General features: G+C 38.0%; 1 protein-coding gene across 1 annotated transcript in view; it reads right to left on the bottom strand.

Annotated features, from left to right (window-relative positions):
- RORB (RAR related orphan receptor B) overlaps positions 1-23,452 on the bottom strand; it is a 321,322-nt gene that overhangs the window by 49,260 nt on the left and 248,610 nt on the right. Inside the window, exon 4 of the mRNA XM_089691078.1 lies at positions 11,246-11,647. Within this exon, the coding sequence (XP_089547204.1) occupies positions 11,246-11,647 (402 nt within the window). The remainder of the gene's footprint in view (positions 1-11,245; positions 11,648-23,452) is intronic.

The raw sequence follows: 23,452 nt of genomic DNA, 5'->3' as shown, positions 1-23,452 counted from the left end.
CCAGCATCAATGTCCTGATCCCCCCAAACTAGTGCCAGCGTAAACAAAGTCATTGTCCCTGATTGCACTGACACCAATATACACCAGCACCAGTGTCCTGTTCACCGCCACACCAGTACCATTGTCAACATAGTCAGTGAAGCCAGAAATGCTGTTCTGATCACTACTTAGCAGAGCCGTTCAAGCCAGTAACAGTGTTGTTAGACATGTACAATTCATTTCGTTACTAAGTGAAATTTGGATGAATTTTTCATTATTCAGAAATTCAGATGTATCTGAATTCCGGATCACAATAGTAACAAATGTAAAGGAATCCTCCGAAATAATGAAATAATATTCATCCAAAATAACAAAATTTGATTCAAATTTGGAAATGAATATGAAATGTAAACATATATCAATTCTTAGATGTGAAAAATTCGGTAGCCACATTCAAATCAGAAAAATACACAGCAGTACAGCATCACCAGAGCCTGAACTCCGAGTCCAAAAAAAGTTACTGAGCATGACAGATCAGAGTAACCTGAACTGACCCTGGCCTGTTAATTGACCACGTTTTTGCCTGTCGGTTGGGACTGATCCTTTACCTGCATACTGACCACATCGTTGTTGTCTGCCTGAACTGATCCCGGCTTGTATATCAACCATGTTTCTGCTTGCTGCATTGACCAATCCTTTGCATGTTTGCTGATCACGTCTATGCCTGCCACTTGTACTGACCCATCTGCATGTCCCACTGACTATGTTCCTGTGAAACACCAGTCCCACCCATCCTCTGCAGACAACTGCAAAACTGGAATCACAGGAACTACTGTATTTTGTTCAGCCTTTGCTGAGCCTCCTTTACTTCCTGGCCAGTGATCACAGCATTGTGCTATGGGGTAAGCCACGTACAACTAGGTTAAGCTTGCTTGGCTTGTTGGAATGAAGACTGCTGTATTTGAAGCTACACTAAATTATTCTCCTTGACCACTTGTACAGAAGCAACCATTACAGAGTATCGTTTTCTATGTAGTGTTGGTTGATTTTTGTGATACACAGGAAGCAACGTTAGGTACATAGGCAGTCCAAACATTGAAATGGTCTTACATATGTAGTGTCCCCATGCTCAGCAAGAATAGCAAAATGTGTTCTCTGGTGTAAGTATGTATGCTGTGTGTGAGAAATATCTTAATGATTGGCAACTGTGTGTAAAAAATTTCCAAAAGACTCACTATGCCTCCTATATGGTCATTGTGTGGGTGTTTCCACTAATCTAATTTATGCCGCTAGAAATCCTTAAGGTATTTTTTTGGATTTGGGACTGTCTGTGGCTAGGCTGCAGAAAAGTCTTACACATATGGTATTACCATAATCAGGTAGCAAATGTGTTCTGGGGTGTAATTATAAGTATGTCTATGCTGTGTGTGACATTTAACTTGCTAAAATGACACCTGGTGAAAAAAAACTAATTGTATTCACTTTCAATTTTCCAAAAAAGTTGACAAACAAATACAACTTCAAAACTCTCCGTGCCTCTGACTAAATACTTCAAACTGTCTACTTTCCAAAAAGGGGTCATTTGGGGGGTATTTGTACTGACCTTAGATTTTAGGGCCTCAAGAAATGAGATAAGCAGTCAGAACATCAGGACGGATCAATTTTTACATATATATACCATAGTTTGTATACTGTATCACTTTCAAGCGGACTAAATAATTTACACCAATTTGTTTTTTTTTTCAGCAAAGAAATGTAGCAGAATACATTTTTGCCTAAATTTATGAGGACAATTTGCTAAATTTTTTAACAGAAACTAAGAAAAATGTGTTTTATTTTCAAGTTTCCTACTTTTTTTCTTTGTGATAAAAAACCCAGTGGTGCTTAAATACTACCAAAAGAAAGCTCTATCTGTCACAAAGAAATTATATAAAATTCCTTTGGATACAGCGTTGCATGGCTGAGTTATTGTCATTCAAAGTGTGACAGTGCTGAAATGTGAAAAATGGACTGGATTGGAAGGGGGTGAAACAGTCTGGATTTGAAGTGGTTAAGAAGAGAATGGTAATTTTAGTTTGTGAGTAAGGTGCAGCTGTGGTTACTTCAATCAGGAGAGATTAAAACTTTTTTTTTTAATTTTACATGATTGCCGTATCAAAGGCTTCCTCTATCACTTAGTATATTAAACCCATTACATTTTCTTTTACAGCAAAAATTAAAGTGAATGCTAACTGCTACCTCCATGTAGTGCAGGTCAGTTTTATCATAGACATCCGAGTGTGGGTGTCCAGCTGCTTGTAGAGAAATAACAATCAACTGATTTTGTCTGGATTGGGTGGTGATTCCATCTGTTTGTGATGAGACGTGCATTTTTGAGGAATGTCAATCAGATAGTTAAAAAACCCTATTCTAACCCCATTAGTCCCTTCATGCTCCCTCCTCGTTTTCATGGGAATATTGATCCCAGCATTGATGTTTATGTTTAAGTGACAGCTGAGCCATGTTTTGGATAGCAGCATAACCAAACCCTCTAGTGCAGTGGGGGTCCACTTAATATAACAGAAAGGCGTCAATTGTGGCACCTGAAGTAAAAAAGGGCCACGCATAATATTCAGTAAATGTAATGTCAGAGACTACAGATGTTCCGCAAGAGATGGTCAAAGACTGTGGACATGCTACAGGAGATGGTCATAGACTGCAAATGTGCTTCATGTGACATAGACTAGAGAAAGGTTACTAGATCACTACTATTGCTATTCATTTTACAATCAAACTCCCACATTTATGCTCATTAACCACTTGGCAACCATGCTATAGCCAAATGACGGCTACAAATGCGGTTGTCCAGTTCTGAGAGGGCGTCATATGACACCCTCCCGCACGCCCCCAGCGGTGTGCACATGGCGATCTCCATGATTACTGTGTCCTACAGACACAGTTGATCACATGATGTGATAAAAGGCCAATCACAGCGGCCTTTTACCACGTGATCAGCTGTGTTCAATGACAAAGCAGATCACAATGAAAATACAGTTGCCAGTTATCGGCTGCACTTTCCTCATGCTGTCACAGCGTGAAGAAAATACTGCAGATAACCGGCAATTGTCAGAGAACAGATCAACACTTATGATCAGTGCCCTGATGATCAGTGCCCAGCAGTGCCACCCACCTTTGCCCATCAGTGCCACCCACCAGTGCCCAGCAGTGCCCCCCATCAGAGCCACCCATCAGTGCCCAGCAGTGCCATCAGTCAGTGCCGCCTATCAGTGCCCATCCTTGGTACATATCAGTGCAGCATCATCAGTGCTGCCTCATCAGTGCCAGCTCATCAGTGCTGCCTATCAGTGCCCATCAATGTTGCCTATCAGTGCAGCCTAATCATCACACATTAGTGAAGGAGAAAAATTACCTGTTTGCAAAATTTTCTAATAGAAACAAAGAAAAACTTTTTTTTTTCAAATTTTATGCTATTTTTTGTTTATAGTTCAAAAAATAAAACATCCAGTGGCGATTAAATATCACCAAAAGAAAGCTCTATTTGTGAGAAAAAAATTATAAAAATGTCATATGAGTACAGTGCTGCAATTGTCATTCAAAGTGCGACAGTGAAAGCTGAAAATTGGCCTGGGCACAAAGGGAATATAAGTGCCCAGTAGGCAAGCGGTTAAAAAAAAACAGAAAAAAAAGGAAACACAATGGACAGCACAAAAGAGAGTAAATAAATGAACAAATGACACAATTTAACTATTAGAAGCCAATCTAAAGAATATTTTTCCTTCACTGGGTTGAATGAGAATCAAAATACAGCCTACTTTCTGCATGGACCTTTCTGCGGGCCATACAATAAATACCAAAGTGCCACAGTTGGGCACCAGGGCTCTAGTGTATTTGGGAGTCTTAAGAGGACAATAATATATTTAATTTGAACTGTACCTATTACTTTATTTTTCTGGATACCACTGGATACGTAAAAACTTAGCAGCAAAATGTGATTATTAACCACATAATAGCATATGATCAGTATGATAATTGATCTTGCATGGTTGTCCACTGATTTGAAAAAGTACACCTTATATCCTGTGCATAGGCAGATTTATCCCACAATTATATGCTTGTGCATTCTTATGCAATATCCTCATAGAAAATGATAAATGCTAACCCTAATCTGTTATTAATTTAGAGCAAAGATAAAACAATTCATTTTTGAACTTTACACCACTTTGGTCCCAAGCCATTTCTGACACTTTTTGTTTAAAATTTAAAAGCAATATTTTTTGCTAGAAAATGTCTTAGAGTCTCCAAACATTATATATATTTTTAAAGCTGACGCCCTAGAGAATAATTGAGTGGTTTTTAAACTTTTTCATGTCACACGATATTTGCGCAGCGGTTTTCAAACACAATTTTGGGAGAAAATACACTTTTTGACTTTTATTGCAAAAAAACACTATACATAACCCAATTTTACACTGAGTGAATAGATACCAAATATGTCAAGCTTTAAAATTGCACACACCCGTGCAACAGGGACAAACTGCAGAAATGTTACTATTCACAGGCGAGGCTTTAAAAGCCTTTACATGTTACCACTTTAGATTTACAGAGGACGTCTAGTGCTAGAATTACTGGCCATGATCTGATGATCACGGCAATACCTCACATGTGTGGAACGATTGCTGTTTGCATGAGTTTGGGACTGACATGTTCGCCTTTAAACGCAAACACGGGGGTGCCAGGGCCCTTTAATTTTTAAAAAAATGTTTTAATTATTTTTATTTCTAATTTTTTTTTACACTGTCACTTTAATTTTTTTTGGATCACTTTTATTGCTGTCACAAAGAATGTAAACATCCTGTGACAGCAATAAACATGTGACAGGAATTTTTATAGAGGGATCTGGGGTCCATGAGACCCCCAAATCCCTCATCTGCGCTTGAAAGCATTCAAAACATCAAGATCAGTGTTTTTGAATGCTTTCAGATTTTTTAAAGTGGTGCAAAAAGTTTCCGAGTAAACCGGAAGTGATGTCAGGTCATCGGCTTACAATAAGCCTGGGTTCACACTGATGCAGTGCAGAATTCGCAACGGTTTCTGTGTGAATTCCTCACTGCATGACAATCGCACCCTGTTTATGCAAACCGCTACGGGTGTGTATGTCAATTTAACAACACCCCGAGATCGGTTAGCAACACGCAGTGCTATGTGCAGAATCAGATTACATGGGTGCGAGTACACATGAGATCTGATTCTGGTGCCGACCAAAAAAAGGGTCCTATACCTTTTTGCCTCAAATTGTAGCGCACAGAATTCGCATGTGATTTGCACAGGAATGCGGTGCAGTTCCTGTGTGAATAACATGCAATATGCCACACCACAGAATTGTGAACCCAGACTCTAGAAGAGCTGATCAAAGCCAATTCCAGCTCTGTTCGGTTGTCCGGCCAGCCGGCAGTGCGATGGGAGATCTCAAGAGAGCAGTGGTGGTGGTGGCAGTGGGGGGGGGGGTTGAGTATCCGCTAGTATCTGCTCCAATTGCTTGTTCAAGGGAGCTGGCTGACTTCTGTAGAAAAAATGGTACTGGGGTGATCCCAGCTGCAGGCATCACTCCGGTACAACCAAGGAAAGTCCAATTGCAACAGTGTTAGCCATTAACCAGTTCTTAGCTGAAGAATATACAGTATAAATAAAAAAAAGGCATAAAGCTGTACATGCAAATGTTGAAAAGGGATTGTGATGAGCTGAATGGCTAAGTGCCCATACCACAGCTCAGCCAGTGTGGCTTTATACGGTGTCAACCCTAATGCTGTATGCAATATTTAGGCTGCACCTGGCCATAGAAGCTTATTGCACATGTACCATCCACCAATACATTTTCTGTGTTACTCAAAACAACTTTTCATTCACCATGTATATTATAAAAGAAAAAAGTAGAAGAGATTCTTAGTTCTTGGCAACACAGACAGTTCTTATTTCAGCAATGTATATAAATGACTGTTATTGCTGATATCACACAGCTGCTTACAAATCATTCATTCAGCTTGCAGCATCACAATAGAAAAGAACATATTATTAGAGTTCCAAACATTTCAGGAGCTCACTGTTATAATACTTTTAACACAATATTTAGTGAAGCAAAACATCACTATCAAGGCACGTACATGGCAACGTGCAAAAAAAAAACCTTAAAAGTGGCACAAAAACATAAATTTTAACACAATAGGTTAGGTTCTCTTTCCCCAAAGGGGGTTGCTTGTTTTGATACATGTAATTTAGCATGTAACAAGGGATGCAGGATGAATGACTGTCATGGGGTCCCATGAACTCTTGGGGTCCAAGCATAAGTACGTCTTTCCTTTACTGGCTCACTATAACAATGCTATTACAAATAATAAGGGGTTGAAGAGGACATAAGAAACTGTTGTGTAAGGAAGCCACTGTTAAGATTAAATATCTGTAGATGAATGCGATTATATCTTATTATTTTTGTGTATTACATTATTTGCAAATAATTCAAAATGAAAGGCAAAATTGTACATTTTAAATGCAATGTGTCTTTTTAAGGTTAAACTCCAGGCAAACAATTACATACAAAATGAAATGTATATGAGAGCAGTTTTACCTGCCAAATGATTTATTTTGTCACTCCTGAAATTTACAAAGCCCGATCACACCAATCAAATGAATTACACCCATTAGTTTAGAAATACAATGGCATGTTCTTTACAACACCAGCCTACTCATTAGACAGTGAAAGTACTGGCAAACAGATAAGGTCAGACCTCTGCACTCCCCTCCTATCAATCTGTTGCTTGTCAACATAATTTCATGAAGCTAACCTGACTGACTGCTAGTTTTGCCCCTCCCTCTCCCAGTACCAATTTAATGGAATTGCAAGAGAATGATATCAAATTCAGCTACTTACAGCAGTTGCATTAAAAATGCATACAGAACATAACAAATTTGTGCCTTTAATAATGACCTGGAATTCAGTTTAAACTAAGTTGCTGGTTTAAACAGTTTCTGCCATGCAGGTAATCTATTAAGTTTTGAACAATGTAAGTAAATAACAATGCACAGTAAGTTATTCTCTATCTCATGTTAATTGATTAGAATGAAAGAGCTGTGATTTGAGTGTACACTGATTTGCACAGAACGCCTAGCAAGTGAAGCCTTAATTCTACCTCTCAGATCTCAATGAGCTTTTTGGAAGGAGCTGGAGGATCAGAATCACATTATGTCCTGTTGGCAGACATTCTGTCTACACCACCAGACTTCATTCATGAGTACAGTGTACAAGAGCACTATAAACAGAGAACATTGATATAGGTGGTCCAAAGATCAGTTGAGCAAAGCCTTTCAAAATGTGACAGCTGTTCCTCATCTATTGCCACAGAGTACAAAAACAGCAGCAGTCAAAAGAAGGACTTTTAAGCAATGCAATGTGGCAAGTTCCATAAACTTAACTTAAACTTAACAGGTAATTAAGTGTCCTTATTTTTATTAGATTATTGCAATACCAATAAGTAACACACACTAACGGCATATTAAATGTAAGTATCAGGTTTCTTTTTTTTCTGATCAATGTCACATACATTTCCATAATGATAAAGACTTGTTAAATGGTTTAGATATACAAACTGCACTAAGAAATATCAATATATTAAATGAAAACTTCATAACTCAAATTTAAGTAGCCTTTGCTCTGTTGAAATTCTTGGCAGCTTTTTATCACAGAATTTACAAATTGTTAAACTTAACACAATGTCACAGCCATTGCAGTATTGCCATAGCCTTCTGCCTGGAATCTACATTATAGAGAACTTTGGCAGGAATATCTTGCTATCTTTGCTCAGAGGAATGTAACACTGGTTAAAAAAAAATCACTTATGGCATGAAAATAAAAATGAAAAATGAAAAGAGTAAGTCAAACATGTTCTACTGTAGTGATTTCTTGATAAAAGAAAATGAAGAAAATCAGTGTGGAGAAAAATCAGTGCATGAACAAAATAAGAATAAATACCATTTCATTCATTTTTAATTTTTAATGTCACGCCAAAGTATAATCATTTGTAGGTGTGATAACAAAAAGCAGGAGGTTTTACCAGAAACTACATAAAAATATTTAGTGAAGCAAAGCACAACTATCAAGGCATGTACATGGCAATGTGCAAAGTGGACAGCATACAATAAAAAATAAAAAAAATGAAAGTGGCAAAAAAAAATTTATTTTAACATCAAAAGTTTAGGTTTCTTTTCCCAAAGGGGTTGTTTGTTTTGGTATATGAAATATAGGATATAACTTGGGGGTACAGGATGAACAACTTTCATGGAGACCCAAGTGCGTCTTTCCTTTACTAGCTCACTACAACTATGCTATTCCAAATAATCAGGGGTTGAACAGGACCAAATAAACTGTTGTATAAGGATGCCGCTGTTCAAATGAACCATCTGTAGATCAATACAATTATATCTTATTATTTTTGTGTATTACTGGACAGTATGAGTGTCTGCAGGGTAAGTAAGGAGAAGATTTTGCCCACAGGACCCCATTTAAACAAGTGACTTTTACTCTACTGCCTTCAGTTCCTTTAGATTCCAAAATGAAAGCGTACAAACCAATATTTCTGTGCTGTAAACTTTCTGTTTAACTGCTGGTTGCATATCACTCTGTAAGCTTTTTGGTGACAATGCCCTAATCTCTAAATGCAGTTTGGTGACATAGCCCTAATCTCTGAATGAAAGAAATCTCCAATAATAGCTGCCCCCTCTGTGAATTCATAACAGGAAAATTTCCCCGTGCTACAGTTCTGAGCTGAGAAGTCATCAAGTAAATAGTAACTCAGCTAACATATTTTTATGAAGACCTCTGACCCTCTGTACATGTACATGCATAAATTTTTGCTGCAGTGCCCTCTGTTAGTTCTTAGAAAATGGCAACTAAAGACATTAGATTGGCTAGTTATGTAATTTTAATATTATGCTTATATAAAAAGATATTTTTCAGCCATGATTCCTGATTGATGTATCAGTCTTTCTTCCTGTATAATATTAACTAGTGTTCAGAAGAATCAAGTTGGATGATTTGCTAGCAACAAAACCCCATATTGCTTCAACAATATTTATCTGCATACATTTCTGGAGTCCCACTAGTGCCCCAGGCGTTTTGGTTTACAGGGATTACCCTGAACCTTCCCTTTCAACCCTCAACTGAAAGCGAAACTTCACTCTCGAGATCAACATGGACTATTTTTAATCCTTAATAAGCAAAGAAAACTAGTGCAGCACTAAACTGTAAACTAACACATACAAAATATTCAATACATAATATATGTGCAAAACAATCCAAATGTCAATCCATATATCACATGGACCAATCCTCAGAATTGAAAAGTGATAATTCATTAGATATGATGCAACAAATGCAAAAGTCCAATCATTACAGTGCGTATCCAACTATGATTAGTGTCTCAATAGTGCAAAGAGAAAGAGATGGCCAAACTTCTTCTTCCCGGCACCACCAGCAATGTGCACTCCTTCACCCATATGCACTCACCAGAGGGTTAAATTGCAACTGCATGTATCATAGCCACCGTAATCATTCCTGCGTCTCAATTCCTGGTCATCAATTCCAAAGTCTTAGATGGGAAGAGCTCACACCACAGAGCCCAGACGGAGGTAAATAGTGTAGTATGTTTTATTTAAAATTGGATAAAACAAAACTAAAACAACCATGTGGATGCATCAAACAAACAAGCTGTCTGGACTTACAGAGATGGCCGCTGCACCGAATACCGTCGTCTGTGTGACTCCAGCACGTAAGGCCCCTCCCAACATGTTTCGTGAGCATGCACGTCCTCAGGGAATACGCTTAAATAAAATATACTACACTATATGTCTCCGTCTGGGCCATGAAATTATCACTTTTCAATTCTGAGAATTGGTCCATATGATATATGGATTCACATTCAGATTGTTTTGCACATATATTATGTATTGAATATTTTCAATGTGTCAGTTTAAAATTTAGGCGTGCACTAGTTTTCTTTGCTTATTATTTTCCAAGGTTGGTTTGTCACACTTTCTTTTCTCATATATATATATATATATATATATATATATATATATATATATATATATTTCTTAGTATATTTAATCCTTATGCTGCTAGTATTAGTAAATAAATAGATAGTATATAATTTTTACTTCTTTTAACCTTTTTTTTCATTTATTCAGTTGCTTCCTGGTTTTCATGCCTCGGCAAATGATGTCATACATCCCAGCAGTCTTCAGAAGGGGAGGGTTCTCAGCTCAGCCTATGCCTGAGCTAAGGGCAGATGGATTCCAGGAAGTAAATGCTACCTAAATAATTTTCCCTTACTCAAGATGGCCATTGCCAGAAATGCCAAAGGATGTTTTTCAAAATGATTTCTCAGCAAAATAATGCATGGGGACATGGATGCATGGGGGTGTTTGCTTTGAATATTAAAAATTAACTAAATAGCGTTTGTGGTGCTCAGATACAGTGTAGTTCCGCTTTAATATGAAAACATCCTTTTTCTGGCCTTGTGAATCATTGAGTCATTTACTCTATAATAATAAGTAGGCTGTTTACTTTAAGGCCCACACCTGACATCTGATTGAAAGTCAATACCTGTGGCTGCACAATTTGTGACACAATGGCTGCTAGCTACACATTAAATGAGGGACCAAAGTTTCTTAATATACTAAATGCATCCCTGGGTACCTAGAAATATGTTACATACAGTAACAAACTCTGTGCCTGACCAATATATGCAATAAGATATATATCTTGGAGAAAGATGAATGGCAGTGGAAATGCATGAACCCCTAGTGTTCCCAAATCCTGGCAGACACATTTGGCCCTTCTGGAAAATTATCCTGACGTCTCTGACGCACAGATTCTTTTTTAATACATGGGCCAATGACAAATAAAAATGTTATGCCTGTGGCTAACGCATACATCTATAGATTTCAGATGTCGTTGTTAACTACTGTAACCGTAAGATGAAATGTATTTAGTTCCCAGTGCATCCATTGAGTGAAGAACAGAACACAAGGGGAAGGATGTTTTTAATCTAAGTTGTGCATGAGACCTCATATACTGTATATATCTTATCCCATTTGCAATAGTAACTAAGACAGTATGTATGGTCCTAACATTATAAAAATGAGTTAAAGAAGTAACACCAGTGATCAGATGACATTACCAAAGCTGTTTTCCTGCTGATTAGTGAAATCTACTTACCAATTTCACTTATGCTTATTCCAGGTGAGAGCTGTCCATTGTTGAAAGAACTATACATAAATAAGTTTGGTACGGATGTAAGGTCATAAATAGGTTCTTGCTTTATTTGTTTCATTCCACTTATGTCTATGCCTGACTGGTCTGGTGAGGGCTGTGCAGAATCCACACTGTAATAACCCTCAGACTTTGGCAGGTCAATGACATGTCCATTTGAGTAAGTGCCGCCTGTTTCAGTGTTGAGATTGCTTAGACCATTGCTGATGTTACTGCTATATACTCTGGCTAAAGCCTCGGCCTCTCCACTCTGCTGTTGCCTTTGTTCTTGTAACCGCTGTTGGTGCTTCTGAACTTCAGCATATAGACTGTCTCGCTGTTTTTTTGACATTCGTCCAAATTTGACAGCTGGGAAAAGAAAAACGCACAGTATCAACTGTCTTATTATATATATATCACACCACATGATCTCTATATAAATGCATTACATAACTGGAATTATTCCTATTTAAAACCAATTATATCTATAAAGTACGTTAATGTCTCTCCATTCTTTAACAGTAACTTAATAACAGCTTGCCAACCGCAAAGCTTACATAAACGGTGTCAGAGCGGCTCTTCTGCGCTAGATCACATGCCTAGTACATGATCAACGCTTCTGGGTAGGGCATGCATGCAGCCACCGACCCTGCTGTGCTGTGATTCATTACAGAACAAGCCGATCAGCAGGTCCTGGCCAATGATTGACTGCTGGGACCTGCTGATCAGCTCAGTAATTCACGGACAGAGCTCTGTGATAGTAAACATCAAAAAGCTCTTTATAGTGACAGGTGATCATGTTGGTATTTCATTCCGTGATAAGCAGGGAAAAACACAAAAAGATCCCTTAGTAAAATCAGCACACAGTATACACATTAAAACTTCCTAGGCACACAGTTAACCCTTTGATTGCCCCAGATGTTAACCCCTTCCTACCCAGTGAAATTAGTACAGTGTCAGTGCATACTATTAGCACTGATCACTGTATTAGTGTCACTGGTGATGTCAGTGACAGTCTGTTCACACAGTGTCGGAATGCACTGTCACAGTCCCGCTATGAGTCCCTGATTGCCATCATTACTAGTGTAACAAAAAAAAATTCCAATATATATATATATATATATATATATATATATATGAAAAAAGACCAAAAATTTTGAAAAATAAACAATACTTTTTTACTTTTTGCTACAAAACATATCCAATAAAAATATTTTAAAAACTCAAATTTCTTTGTAAATTTAAGCCAAAATGTATTCTGCTACATGTCTTTGGTAAAACAAATCCCAATAAATGTATATTATTTGGTTTGCATGAAAGTTATAGCATCTACAAATTATAGTACATATATACTGCATATATATATATAGAAATATAAGAAATTTGAGTGTTTAAAATATTTTTATTGGATATGTTTTGTAGCAAAAAGTAAAAAAGTATTGTTTATTTTTCCAAATTTTTGATCTTTTTTCATATATATATATATATATATATATATATATATATATATATACAGTTGTGTTCAAAATAATAGCAGTCAGACATCACTAACCTGATCAATCACTGTTTTTGGTAGAAATTATATTTCTACATGGCAAATAATTTACTAGCAGTAGTAGAGTAATTGAAATCCAACAGACCCAACAGTCATGACATGCATGCTGCTGATTCTGTGTAATTTAATCACTAATTGAAAGGGGCATCTTCAAAATAATAGCAATGTGGAGTTCTATTAGTGAGGTCATTCATTCTTCGAAAAACAGGTGGCAATTATTGCCCTTATTTAAGGAAGGAAGGCAGCAAATATTGTACATGCTGGTTACAGTGCATTTCTCTCTGAAATTCTGAGGAAAATGGGTCATTCCAGACATTATTCAGAAGAACAGCGTACCTTGATTAAAAAGTTGATTGGAGAGGGGAAAACATATAAAGAAGTGCAGAAAATGATAGGCTGCTCTGCTAAAATGATTGCAAATGCTTTAAAATGGCAACCAAAACCTGAAAGACGTGGAAGAAAGTGAAAAACTACCAGTCGAATGGATAGAAGAATAGCCAAAATGGCAAGGACTCAGCCAACAATCAGCTCCAGGAAGATCAAAGAAGGTCTAAAGTTACCTGTGAGTACTGTTACAATTAGAAGACGCCTATGTGAAGCCAAGCTATCTGCAAGAAGCCCCCGCAAAGTCCCACTGTTGAAAAAAAGACGTGCTGAAGAGGTTACAATTTGCCAAAGAGCACATTGACTGGCCTAAAGAGAAATGGCGCAACATTTTGTGGACTGATGAAAGTAAGATTGTTCTTTTTGGGTCTAGTGGCCGGAGACAGTTTGTCAGACGACCCCCAAACACTGAATTCAAGCCACAGTACACTGTGAAGACAGTGAAGCATGGTTGCGCAAGCATCATGCTATGGGGATGTTTCTCATACTACGGTGTTGGGCATATTTATCGCATACCAGGGATCATGGATCAGTTTGAATACATCAGAATACTTGAAGAGGTCATGCTGCCTTATGCTGAAGAGGAAATGCCCTTGAAATTGGTGTTCCAACAAGACAACAACCCCAAACACACCAGTAAACGTGCAACATCTTGGTTCCAGACCAACAAGATTGACGTTATGGAGTGGCCAGCCCGATCCCTGGATCTTAATCCTTGTGGGGTGACATCAAAAATGCAGTTTCTGACCAAGAAATAGAGAAGAACTGTGGAATGTAGTCCAATCATCCTGGGCTGGAATACCTGTTCACAGGTGCCAGAAGTTGGTTGACTCCATGCAACACAGATGTACAGCAGTTCTCAGAAACAGTGCGACTACAACTACCGTATTTATTCGAGTATAACGCGCACACGTGTATAATGCGCACCCCTAATTTTCGATTAAAAATCGGTATAAAATTTTGTTTCACTTTTTCTCGGCTCAGACCAAGCATTGTAAGTGACAAACATTGTTGAACACGTGCGACATGATAAAAATCATTTATTGACAAGGTAAACACAATACCGAAATAAAATTACCGGTAACAATATTTATTTAAAATGCTTCAAAGTCAGATTCATCATCATCAGATACACTAAAGAGTTGTTCCCATTCTTCTAGAGTTAATTTATCATCAGTGTCCCAGTTGGCAGGAACATCTGTTTCTCCAGCTTCTTCGCTTTCTTCTGAGTCTGAATTCCACAGCAGGTCGTCTTCTGTGCCGTCCATTTTATTGCTGATGCCTGTCTTTAAAAAACTCTTGATGATCATTTCTTTTGGCATGTCTTCCCATGATGTTTTAATCCAAGATGTCACGAGAGATAGGCCAGGTTTCTTGAGGTTTCCTTTTGCAGTCAATTCTTTGTCGTCGGATTTCATCCAGGTATTCCACTTTTCCCTGACTCTGTCTTTGAAGGGTTTGTTTAAAACAACATCGAGTGGCTGAAGAATAGAGGTTAGTCCACCTGGAATCACAGCTTGAAATGTCTTTAGACTTTTCAGTTTGTCTTTCACAGTGTCTGTCAGGTGTGAGCGGAACTGGTCCCATACAAGCATGGATTTCTTCAGTAGTGCGCCTGGTCTAGTATTCCAAACTTTATTTAACCATAAAATGATGCCCTTCTCATCCATCCATCCTTTAGGATGACAATGGATCACGACACCTGGTGGAAATTTAACTCCTTTTGGAATAGTCTTTCTTTTAAAAATCACCATTGGTTTAAGTTTAAAACCGTCTGCCATACAGGATAACGCAACCGTAAAATGAGTTTTCTCATGGCCTGTGGTTTTAATCTGGACTGTGTGCTTCCCTTTGCTGTCAATTGTCCTGTTGCCTGGTAGGTCAAAACACATGGGGGTCTCATCCATATTGCCTATCTGTGCAAGTTCAAAATTAATCTGCTTGCGTTGGTTGATTGTAAAGGTATGGAATGAAGTGATCTTCTCTGCTAAATCATTTGGCAGCTTCTGCGCTATCTTTGTTTTCTGGCGTATTACAAGTCCATGCCTTTTCATAAACTTTTGTGTCCATCCATTAGAGGCTTTGAAGGTTGAATCTTTGCAAAACGTTTGGGCTTGAAGTCTAATGTGGAGTGATGTGACGATGTACCCACTACTTCTTTGGTCAATGATCCATTCATAAAGTTCCTTCTCCATGTCTGGGTACATGGCTTGTCACCTCGTTGTGCTTTTTTGGTTTTATTCATATCTTTCAGGACGACTTTCTGTTTTCTCCATTCTCTAACATTCGTCTCTGGTACAGTGAATTCTCGGCTAGCTGCTCGATTTCCGTGAATTGCAGCATGACCAACAACTTTGAGCTTGAAGGAAGCGTCATATGCAGAACGTTTTCTCTTGATACCCTGAGTTGCCATCTAACGGGTACCAGTATATCAATAAATAATATGAAGAACACTGAATATGATTATAAAATGAAGAACACAGCAAAACAGCAATGCTTACCGTAACGTGTGGGCGAGGAAAGGAAATGAAGAGGCGACCATACGAAATGAAGAGGCACAGGGGACGTTTTTTTTTCTTCTTTCTTTCTACAGTGAGCGCATGCGCCCTCAATGGACCGGCCGCCACTGCGTCACCTCACCAGTGCATCTCGCCAGTTCGGGCCGCCCACTGTACGCGACAAGGGGACGTAGAAAAAAAAAACGATCCCCTGTTTTCGCCGCCCCTTAAAGGGGCGGGGCCGGCACAGGGGACGTTTTTTTTTCTTCGCGTACAGTGAGCGCCTGCGCCCTCAATGGATCGGCTGCCACTGCGTCACCCCACCCCACCCCAGCCCTCGTTTATAACGCGCACCCAAACTTTGATTTCTTTTTTTGGTAGAAAATTTTGCGCGTTATACTCGAATAAATACGGTAAATATTAATTAAGTGATTCAAAGGAAAGCAAAATCTTCAAACATTTTTTAGTTTATATAGTGAATGTTTGAGTTTGTAAAGAAGAATACAAACACTGCTATTTTTTTGAACAGTCTAATATTCACTTTTCTTCAATTTTTTTTAGAGGAACAACACAAATTTGATATATTTTTCTTCGTGTTTTGATTTGGAATAGAATGTATAGTGTTCCCAATGCATTTGTGTGTATGGAAATAAAAGCTATTAGAAGGATTTTGAGCTTTATTCACTTTTTTCAACACACTGCTATTATTATTTTGAACACAACTGTACATATATATTTTTATATATATATATATATATATACAGTTGTGTCCAAAATTATTCAACCCCCACTGAAATTGAGTGTTTTGGCCAGTTTGACATTGCTTTTGATCATTCAGTCATCTTGCTTACATTTACATTAAAGAGGCACTTGTAGGTCAGACAAATATAACATAACAGTTATAATGAAATAACCACAAATGTCTTTTCTGTGCTCACAGCATTATCAGTTTTATTCAACCCCCAAGTGACATTCAATCTTAGTACTTAGTACAGCATCCTTTTACAGTTATAACAGCTTTTAAACGTGAAGCATAGCTTGACACAAGTGTCTTGCAGCGATCTACGGGTATCTTCGCCCATTCTTCATGGGCAAAGGCCTCCAGTTCAGTCACATTCTTAGGCTTGCGCACTGCAACTGCTTTCTTTAAGTCCCACCAGAGGTTCTCAATCGGATTTAAGTCTGGTGACTGCGATGGCCACTCCAAAATGTTCCAGCCTTTCCTCTGCAACCATGCTCTAGTGGACTTGGAGGTATGCTTGGGATCATTGTCCTGTTGAAAGGTCCAACGTCTCCCAAGCCTCAGGTGTGTGACGGACTGCATCACGTTTCCATCCAATATCTCCTGGTACTGAAGAGAATTCATGGTACCTTGCACACGCTGAAGCTTCCCTGTACCTGCAGAAGCAAAACAGCCCCAAAGCATGATTGACCCTCCACCATGCTTCACAGTAGGCAAGGTGTTCTTTTCATCATAGGCCTTGTTCTTCCTCCTCCAAACATAGCGTTGATCCATGGGCCCAAACAGTTCTAATTTTGTTTCATCAGTCCACAGAACACTATCCCACAACTTTTGTGGTTTGTCCACATGGCTTTTGGCATACTGCAGTCGACTCTTCTTATTCTTTGGAGACAGCAAGGGGGTACGCCTGGGAGTTCTGGCACGGAGGCCTTCATTACGCAGTGTGCGTCTTATTGTCTGGGCTGAAACTTCTGTACCCACATCTGACAAATCTTTTCTCAGTTCCTCAGCAGTCACACGGGGACTTCTCTCCACTCTACGCTTCAGGTAGCGCACAGCAGTCGAAGTCAGCATCTTCTTTCTGCCACGACCAGGTAGCGTTTCAACAGTGCCCTTTGCCTTGAATTTGCGAATGATGCTTCCTAAGGTGTCTCTTGGTATGTTTAACATCTTTGCAATCTTCTTATAGCCATTGCCCTTCCTGTGAAGAGAAATCACCTCTTCTCTTGTCTTCCTGGACCATTCTCTTGCCTTCACCATGTTTGTAACCACACCAGTAAATGTCTAGAAGGAGCTGAGTATCACAGTCATTTTAAAGCTGCCTAATTGGTGCTTATTATGCTTGATTGCTGCTCGGTGACATCCACAGGTGTTTTCAATACCTGATGGAAAGCACCTGTATGAACCTCTGTTCTTCAGAGTGGTAGTCTTTAAGGGGTTGAATAATTGTGGCAATGAAGAAACCACATAAGAACCATTTACTACTGTATTACATAAACAATTGATGTCATTTTAGTTGCATTTGGGTAGTTACAACGTCCTTGTAGGATTTGATTCTGAATACAATTCCAAATGTACACTATAGTCCCTAAACCCCTTTACAGCATTGGGGGTTGAATAATTTTGGACACAACTGTATATATATATATATATATATATATATAAAACAGTAGTGATCAAATACCACCAAAAGAAAGCTCTATTTATGTGAAAAAATTACATAAATTTAATTTGAGTAGTGTTGCATGACGGCATAATTGTCAGTTAAAGTAGCGCAGTACCGCTTAGCAAAAATGACCTGGTCATGAAGGGGGTAAATCTTTCGGAGGACAAGTGGATATAAATAAATATTTGTGGGCAATTGTTTTCATGCGGGTTTACGTGGCACTGTAATTTTTTTGATCAGAACCCTTTAATCTGTAATATAAGAGGGTTCCCACTTTCCAGAGTTCCTTGTTAACAACAGTGAACCCTGTCTATAAAATACTTATTTATCTTGTGTACCCCACTGTTTTACATTTTGCACAAAATGTCCTGAAAGCCTTATCCATGAAACATTCACAGACAGTGCTGTCTGCTGTAAAGAGACTAATTGTTCTGCTATTTCTGTGGCCTGAACTGGGTTGCCTCCACACAACAAAGGGAAGAGGAGAGTGCAATGCTCTAAAGAGCCTGATACACTCATTTATTGTTAAGCTGCCAAAGTCTAACTGGTATCTGATGTAATCAATAGACTGGACAATGGTAACAGCTTTGTATCGAATACCATTATTAGGATCTGTCTGGAATAAGACATCAGCTGCTTCCTTCACTTGATGAACATAATTACAAATATAAGTACTTCACACATATTTTTCTATAGTACACCTACAATGCATACATGTGTTGGAACTGCTCTTTCTGCTTGCTTTCTTGGAGATACAATAACTGTGTTCTTGGAAAACCCTAGTGTAATGAGTAGAACTGTCCTCCATAGTATCACATTGCTTCTTTGGTTTCAGCTGTAAAGCTTTTTAGAGTCATAAAATATATATTGTGAACAATTGAAGGGTGGCAATGATGTTTGCTCTTAATACAAAGGATATTTACAGTACACTGTATCAAAGCATTAAAGGTAAACATTTGTCAACATTGAAAGTTAAAGAGATCCTATAATTAATTAACTGTTTAAAGTGGAACTAAACATAAGCAATAAAAATCAGCAAGCAGGCAACTCTTTATTTGAGAAGAGACATGATATGTTTCTTCTGCAACAACAACCACTTACTCCCAGTGACCCTGTAAGGTTTTGTTTAGATTCTGGCTACCAGGGATTACAAAGAGATCTGGTTTTGGTAAACTGAGTGGACGTTCTCCTTTTATCACAACTAAGGGATTAGCTGTATAGCATTGGCAGGGAGAAGGAAAGTAGGCACCTCTCTTTAATTTAAACCTTTCATGACCAGGGGTTATTAAAGTCTAGAACTTCAGGCCAAATTTAGGAATGTCAACATGTGTCGGTTAACTAGACTAACACACTGACTAATTTGCATACTTAAATACCTTTTAAGGGCATATAATGTTTTTTTAAAATTTATTTTTCAGGCTGCAGTGGTATCTGCTTATTACATGAATGAAACCTCCAGACTGCATGTGACCATAGCTGACATGGTGATCACATGATTGGTGGCTGAATCTATCTGTGACAGCTTGGTCTGAGAGGTAGCAGCTGTGCACAATTTTTGTCTGTTACCTGTCAAATAGCAGACATACAAAAAGATACCCTCAGCATGTGGCATAGTTAAGGAGAATCCAAATCTAGAGATTCTCTGTGGGAAAGAGTTAAAGGTTTCAGTGTTTTTTGAAATAGTGAATTTAGGTCCCAACTACTAGTACAATAAAACCAACATCTTTTTATTTGACCTTAGCCCACTTTTTATATTGTTTTTGTAAGGAGGTTGCAATGTGGATGTTTAGTGGCACTCAACACAAATATTTCTGTCTTTTTTAAACATTAAAGTAAAACTACTGGCTAACAGCAGGTAACACAAGGTTTTTGCTATTACATTTGTTAGCCATTAGAGACCCAATTCTACTTCCATTCTGCCTTCACTGAATGTATGAAAAGTGTGCTTTTTTGTCACCAGTAGCAAACTTCTCATTTTCTAGGGCAGGAGATGAAATGAGAATAAAGACTGGTTGCTACAGAGAGCAAGACATTATATATTGGTGACAATTGTAACATTGTGGATTTTTGATCACTTTCAGTAAAATGACTTATTATCCAAAAAGTAATCCATACACATCCACTACTTAATGACCCCGTAATCTAATTTTCATGAAATAATTTTTTATTGCGTTTTTCCTTCTTATAAAGTCCTCTGTGAGCTCCCCAACTTCCCAAATTTGGACATTTTGAGGAAGCTGAGAGCAAAACAAGGTAGCTTTTTATTTCATATATATTTGAATAGATGTTTTTTAAGATCAGAGTTTAATATAACTTTAGGTCTTAAATATGGCATTTTCAAGAGTGTCAATAGAACTTTAATAACCAAAAACAGTATCTACCTTCCCTAAACGCCAACTTTATTGCATTACATTGTCACTAGAGTACAGGTGAAATGTCTTTAGAATATTCAATATAATAAAAAGAAATAAAGCATGAGTTTAACCTTTAAAGCTGGACTCTGGGATAAGCAGATAATGTCTAAATACTAAGATACTATAAATACTAATGTCTAAGAGTCATATGTATTCTTATTTGAATTTTGGTGTGCTTTGTGTATTTCTTCCAGATCTTTGTAGTAATCCAATGTGAAACTTTTCCTCTGTGCAGGAACTTCCTGTAGTAAAGACCGGTCACTGCTGCTCTCTCTTTTTGTACAGGGTGACTGGCCTTGTCTCCTCCCTTCCTTTAGTTGTATACAGGCAGACTGTAGTGTGTGGATTTGCTGAGCCCATCCTACAGCTCTGCTCTTTGCGCAGGCTAACTACAGCACAGTGAGGATGTCACTGTTACCTACCCAAGGTAACAACACAATTTTGCAAAGGCATTTGGTGAACACAAAGTGGATTTATATCCTTTGTGGCTATTGAGGAATATATTTGAATGAAAGTTTTTATGCCTGGAGTTCAGGTTTAAACTAAAAATAATTAGAATCCACTTATAATACAGGTTACCTTTAAAGGTATACTAAATGTACTTTTTAATTAGGATAATAGACATGGTAAGATCACCTGCTCTGTGCAATGGTTTTGCACAGAGTGGCCTCAAGCTTCCTCTTCTTGGGGCCCCCACTGGTGACCTTGGCTCCTCCTCTTTGTGTGCCCCATACTACAGTCACTTACTATGAGCTGTGCTCCATAGACACACACAAAGGGGCTCAGCCTCGCTCCGTTTCCTCCTTACTGCATTTGATTAACAGCAGCAGGAGCCATTGGTTGAGAAGTGTAAAGAAAACAATGAATATTTACCTTTAATTCATTAAATATGAAAAGTGGCATCTGAATGTCTGCTAAGGGTTGCTGTACTTTGTACAATAACAATCTTGCAGTGGCTTTAATTATTTTCCACATACGTTTTTTCATTAAAAAACAAATAAACGCATGGAAAATTTAAAAATTGCAACAAAATTGCTAGTGCATGATCAGTATTAAAGAAGCAACTGTATGGTCCTGATGCTTTTATTGTGTATGTCTGCTATAATATTAACATCATCTGCTAAACTCTACACATGAAATGTATTAATTATAATGTAAAGGTAATAGCAAATACGTTTGTGAAATTTCCTCCACTTTAGCTAATAAAAATATCAATTGTATTAATGAAATTGTAAAGCAAATAGATCAGTTTAAAGTAAGTATTATAAGGGCCTCTGTCAAACGGCATTTGTCGAAACAGAGTTTGGAATTCCCATACGAGTCTATGGCAGTGCAAAACCCACATGAAGCAGATCAAATGCACATTAGAAGGTCGTCAACTGCAGGTCAAATACACTTGTCAGTTAATTCAGGATTATCTCAGAAGCAACCAAAACTGGTGTCAAACTGTTATTATTGACCCAAAACCAGGCCCTAAGGGAACAGAAGGGAGTGCAGCATAAATAATAATATTTTTTCATGAAGATGAAAGAATGACAGGATTCCAAGCTAAGAGTTAGAGATCCTATGGGAAAATTCATATTAGAGACACAAAGAAATCCAAACTATACAACTGGGTGACTCAGCTTACCAATATCTACTAAAACTGAAATATCAATATGAAGTCAATGAATCCTTTAAAGTTCAAACATAATTTCTATATTTGTTATAATAAGCACAATTTGTTTATAAGCAGCAGATGTGACTTTCACCAACCATGCTCTGATGTCTGTCATTCTCCATTAGAACACAGGGACTAAGAAAATGCTCCTGTAGAGAGTGCTTCCTGAAAGTCAGATACACTGTTTATAAATATTTCCCTTAAAGAACAACTTTTTTCTCATTTTGGATAGAGCAAGGGACTTTTACAGTATAACCCCTGTCAAATTTTGTTTCGCCATCTGTGTCTCATTGCAGAGATTTCTGGTCACTTCCTGTCCCATAGCCAAACAGGAAGTGAGAGGAAATCCCTGCAAATTAAGGAAATTCCTTGGGGACCCCCAGGTCGCCAGAACTATTTTCTCCATTGGAATGTTTCGTCTCCATTACTTTTCTGGGGACCAACCCAAAATTTTAGATTTTCTTATACTTTCATCTTCAATGATAATAGTAAACAGGTCAAAAAGAGAGGGTGAATCCCCTTAATGGTGCCACAGACAGCAGTAAAAACCTGACAGGTGTTCTAATCCCCCCCAATCTATCCAAAACTAAGAAAAAACTTTTGCCTTTAGGTATACTTTGAGTGTTAGTATAACTTTTATTTTTTATTTTTTTACATAAAAAATTATCATATCCTTTACTTCAATCATAAAGCCATGTGCTTTAAATTTCCCTTGAAAATGATTGGGTATTCACACTTAACACATCTTTCCCATATTCAGTAACTTAAAGCGAAACTATACTTACCTCCAGTCCTGTTATGTACTGTCCTGGAGCTCCCCACCTTGCAGCTGACATCATCAGGAGTCTGACTTCCAGGTCCCAAATAACGACCACTGTCATTGGTTGGGCAGGAGTGACGTACTGACATCACTCATAAGCATGCGTGGTAGTTCCATCAAATTCAGCATTGGACAGGTGTGGAAGGCAAGTAGGTAGCTTTAATGCAACAGAGACAAAGCATGTGTCTTCTGCATTAAAAATCCTGCATCTTGCCTGTCCGCCAATTTTTTATTTTTTTACCTAAAGTTCCACTTTAAGTAATTATTCTCTATTCCTTGAGTAAAGGAACCCCAGTGAATATACCTTCTTATACTTAGGGCAGTAAGGCTGTTGCACGCTTCCAGCACAATCTATGGAATGTATTTAAAAAGGTGAAAATGCCTGGTTGTCTTGTTTTGGAGACCACTGTTTGTTGAAATTCAAATTTGCCATAT

This window comes from Staurois parvus, unplaced genomic scaffold (assembly GCF_062004578.1).
Source record: "Staurois parvus isolate SC_StPar_1 unplaced genomic scaffold, SC_StPar_1.0 ptg000549l, whole genome shotgun sequence".
NCBI lineage: Eukaryota > Metazoa > Chordata > Amphibia > Anura > Ranidae > Staurois > Staurois parvus.
This window is presented reverse-complemented; position numbering and strand designations above follow the sequence as displayed.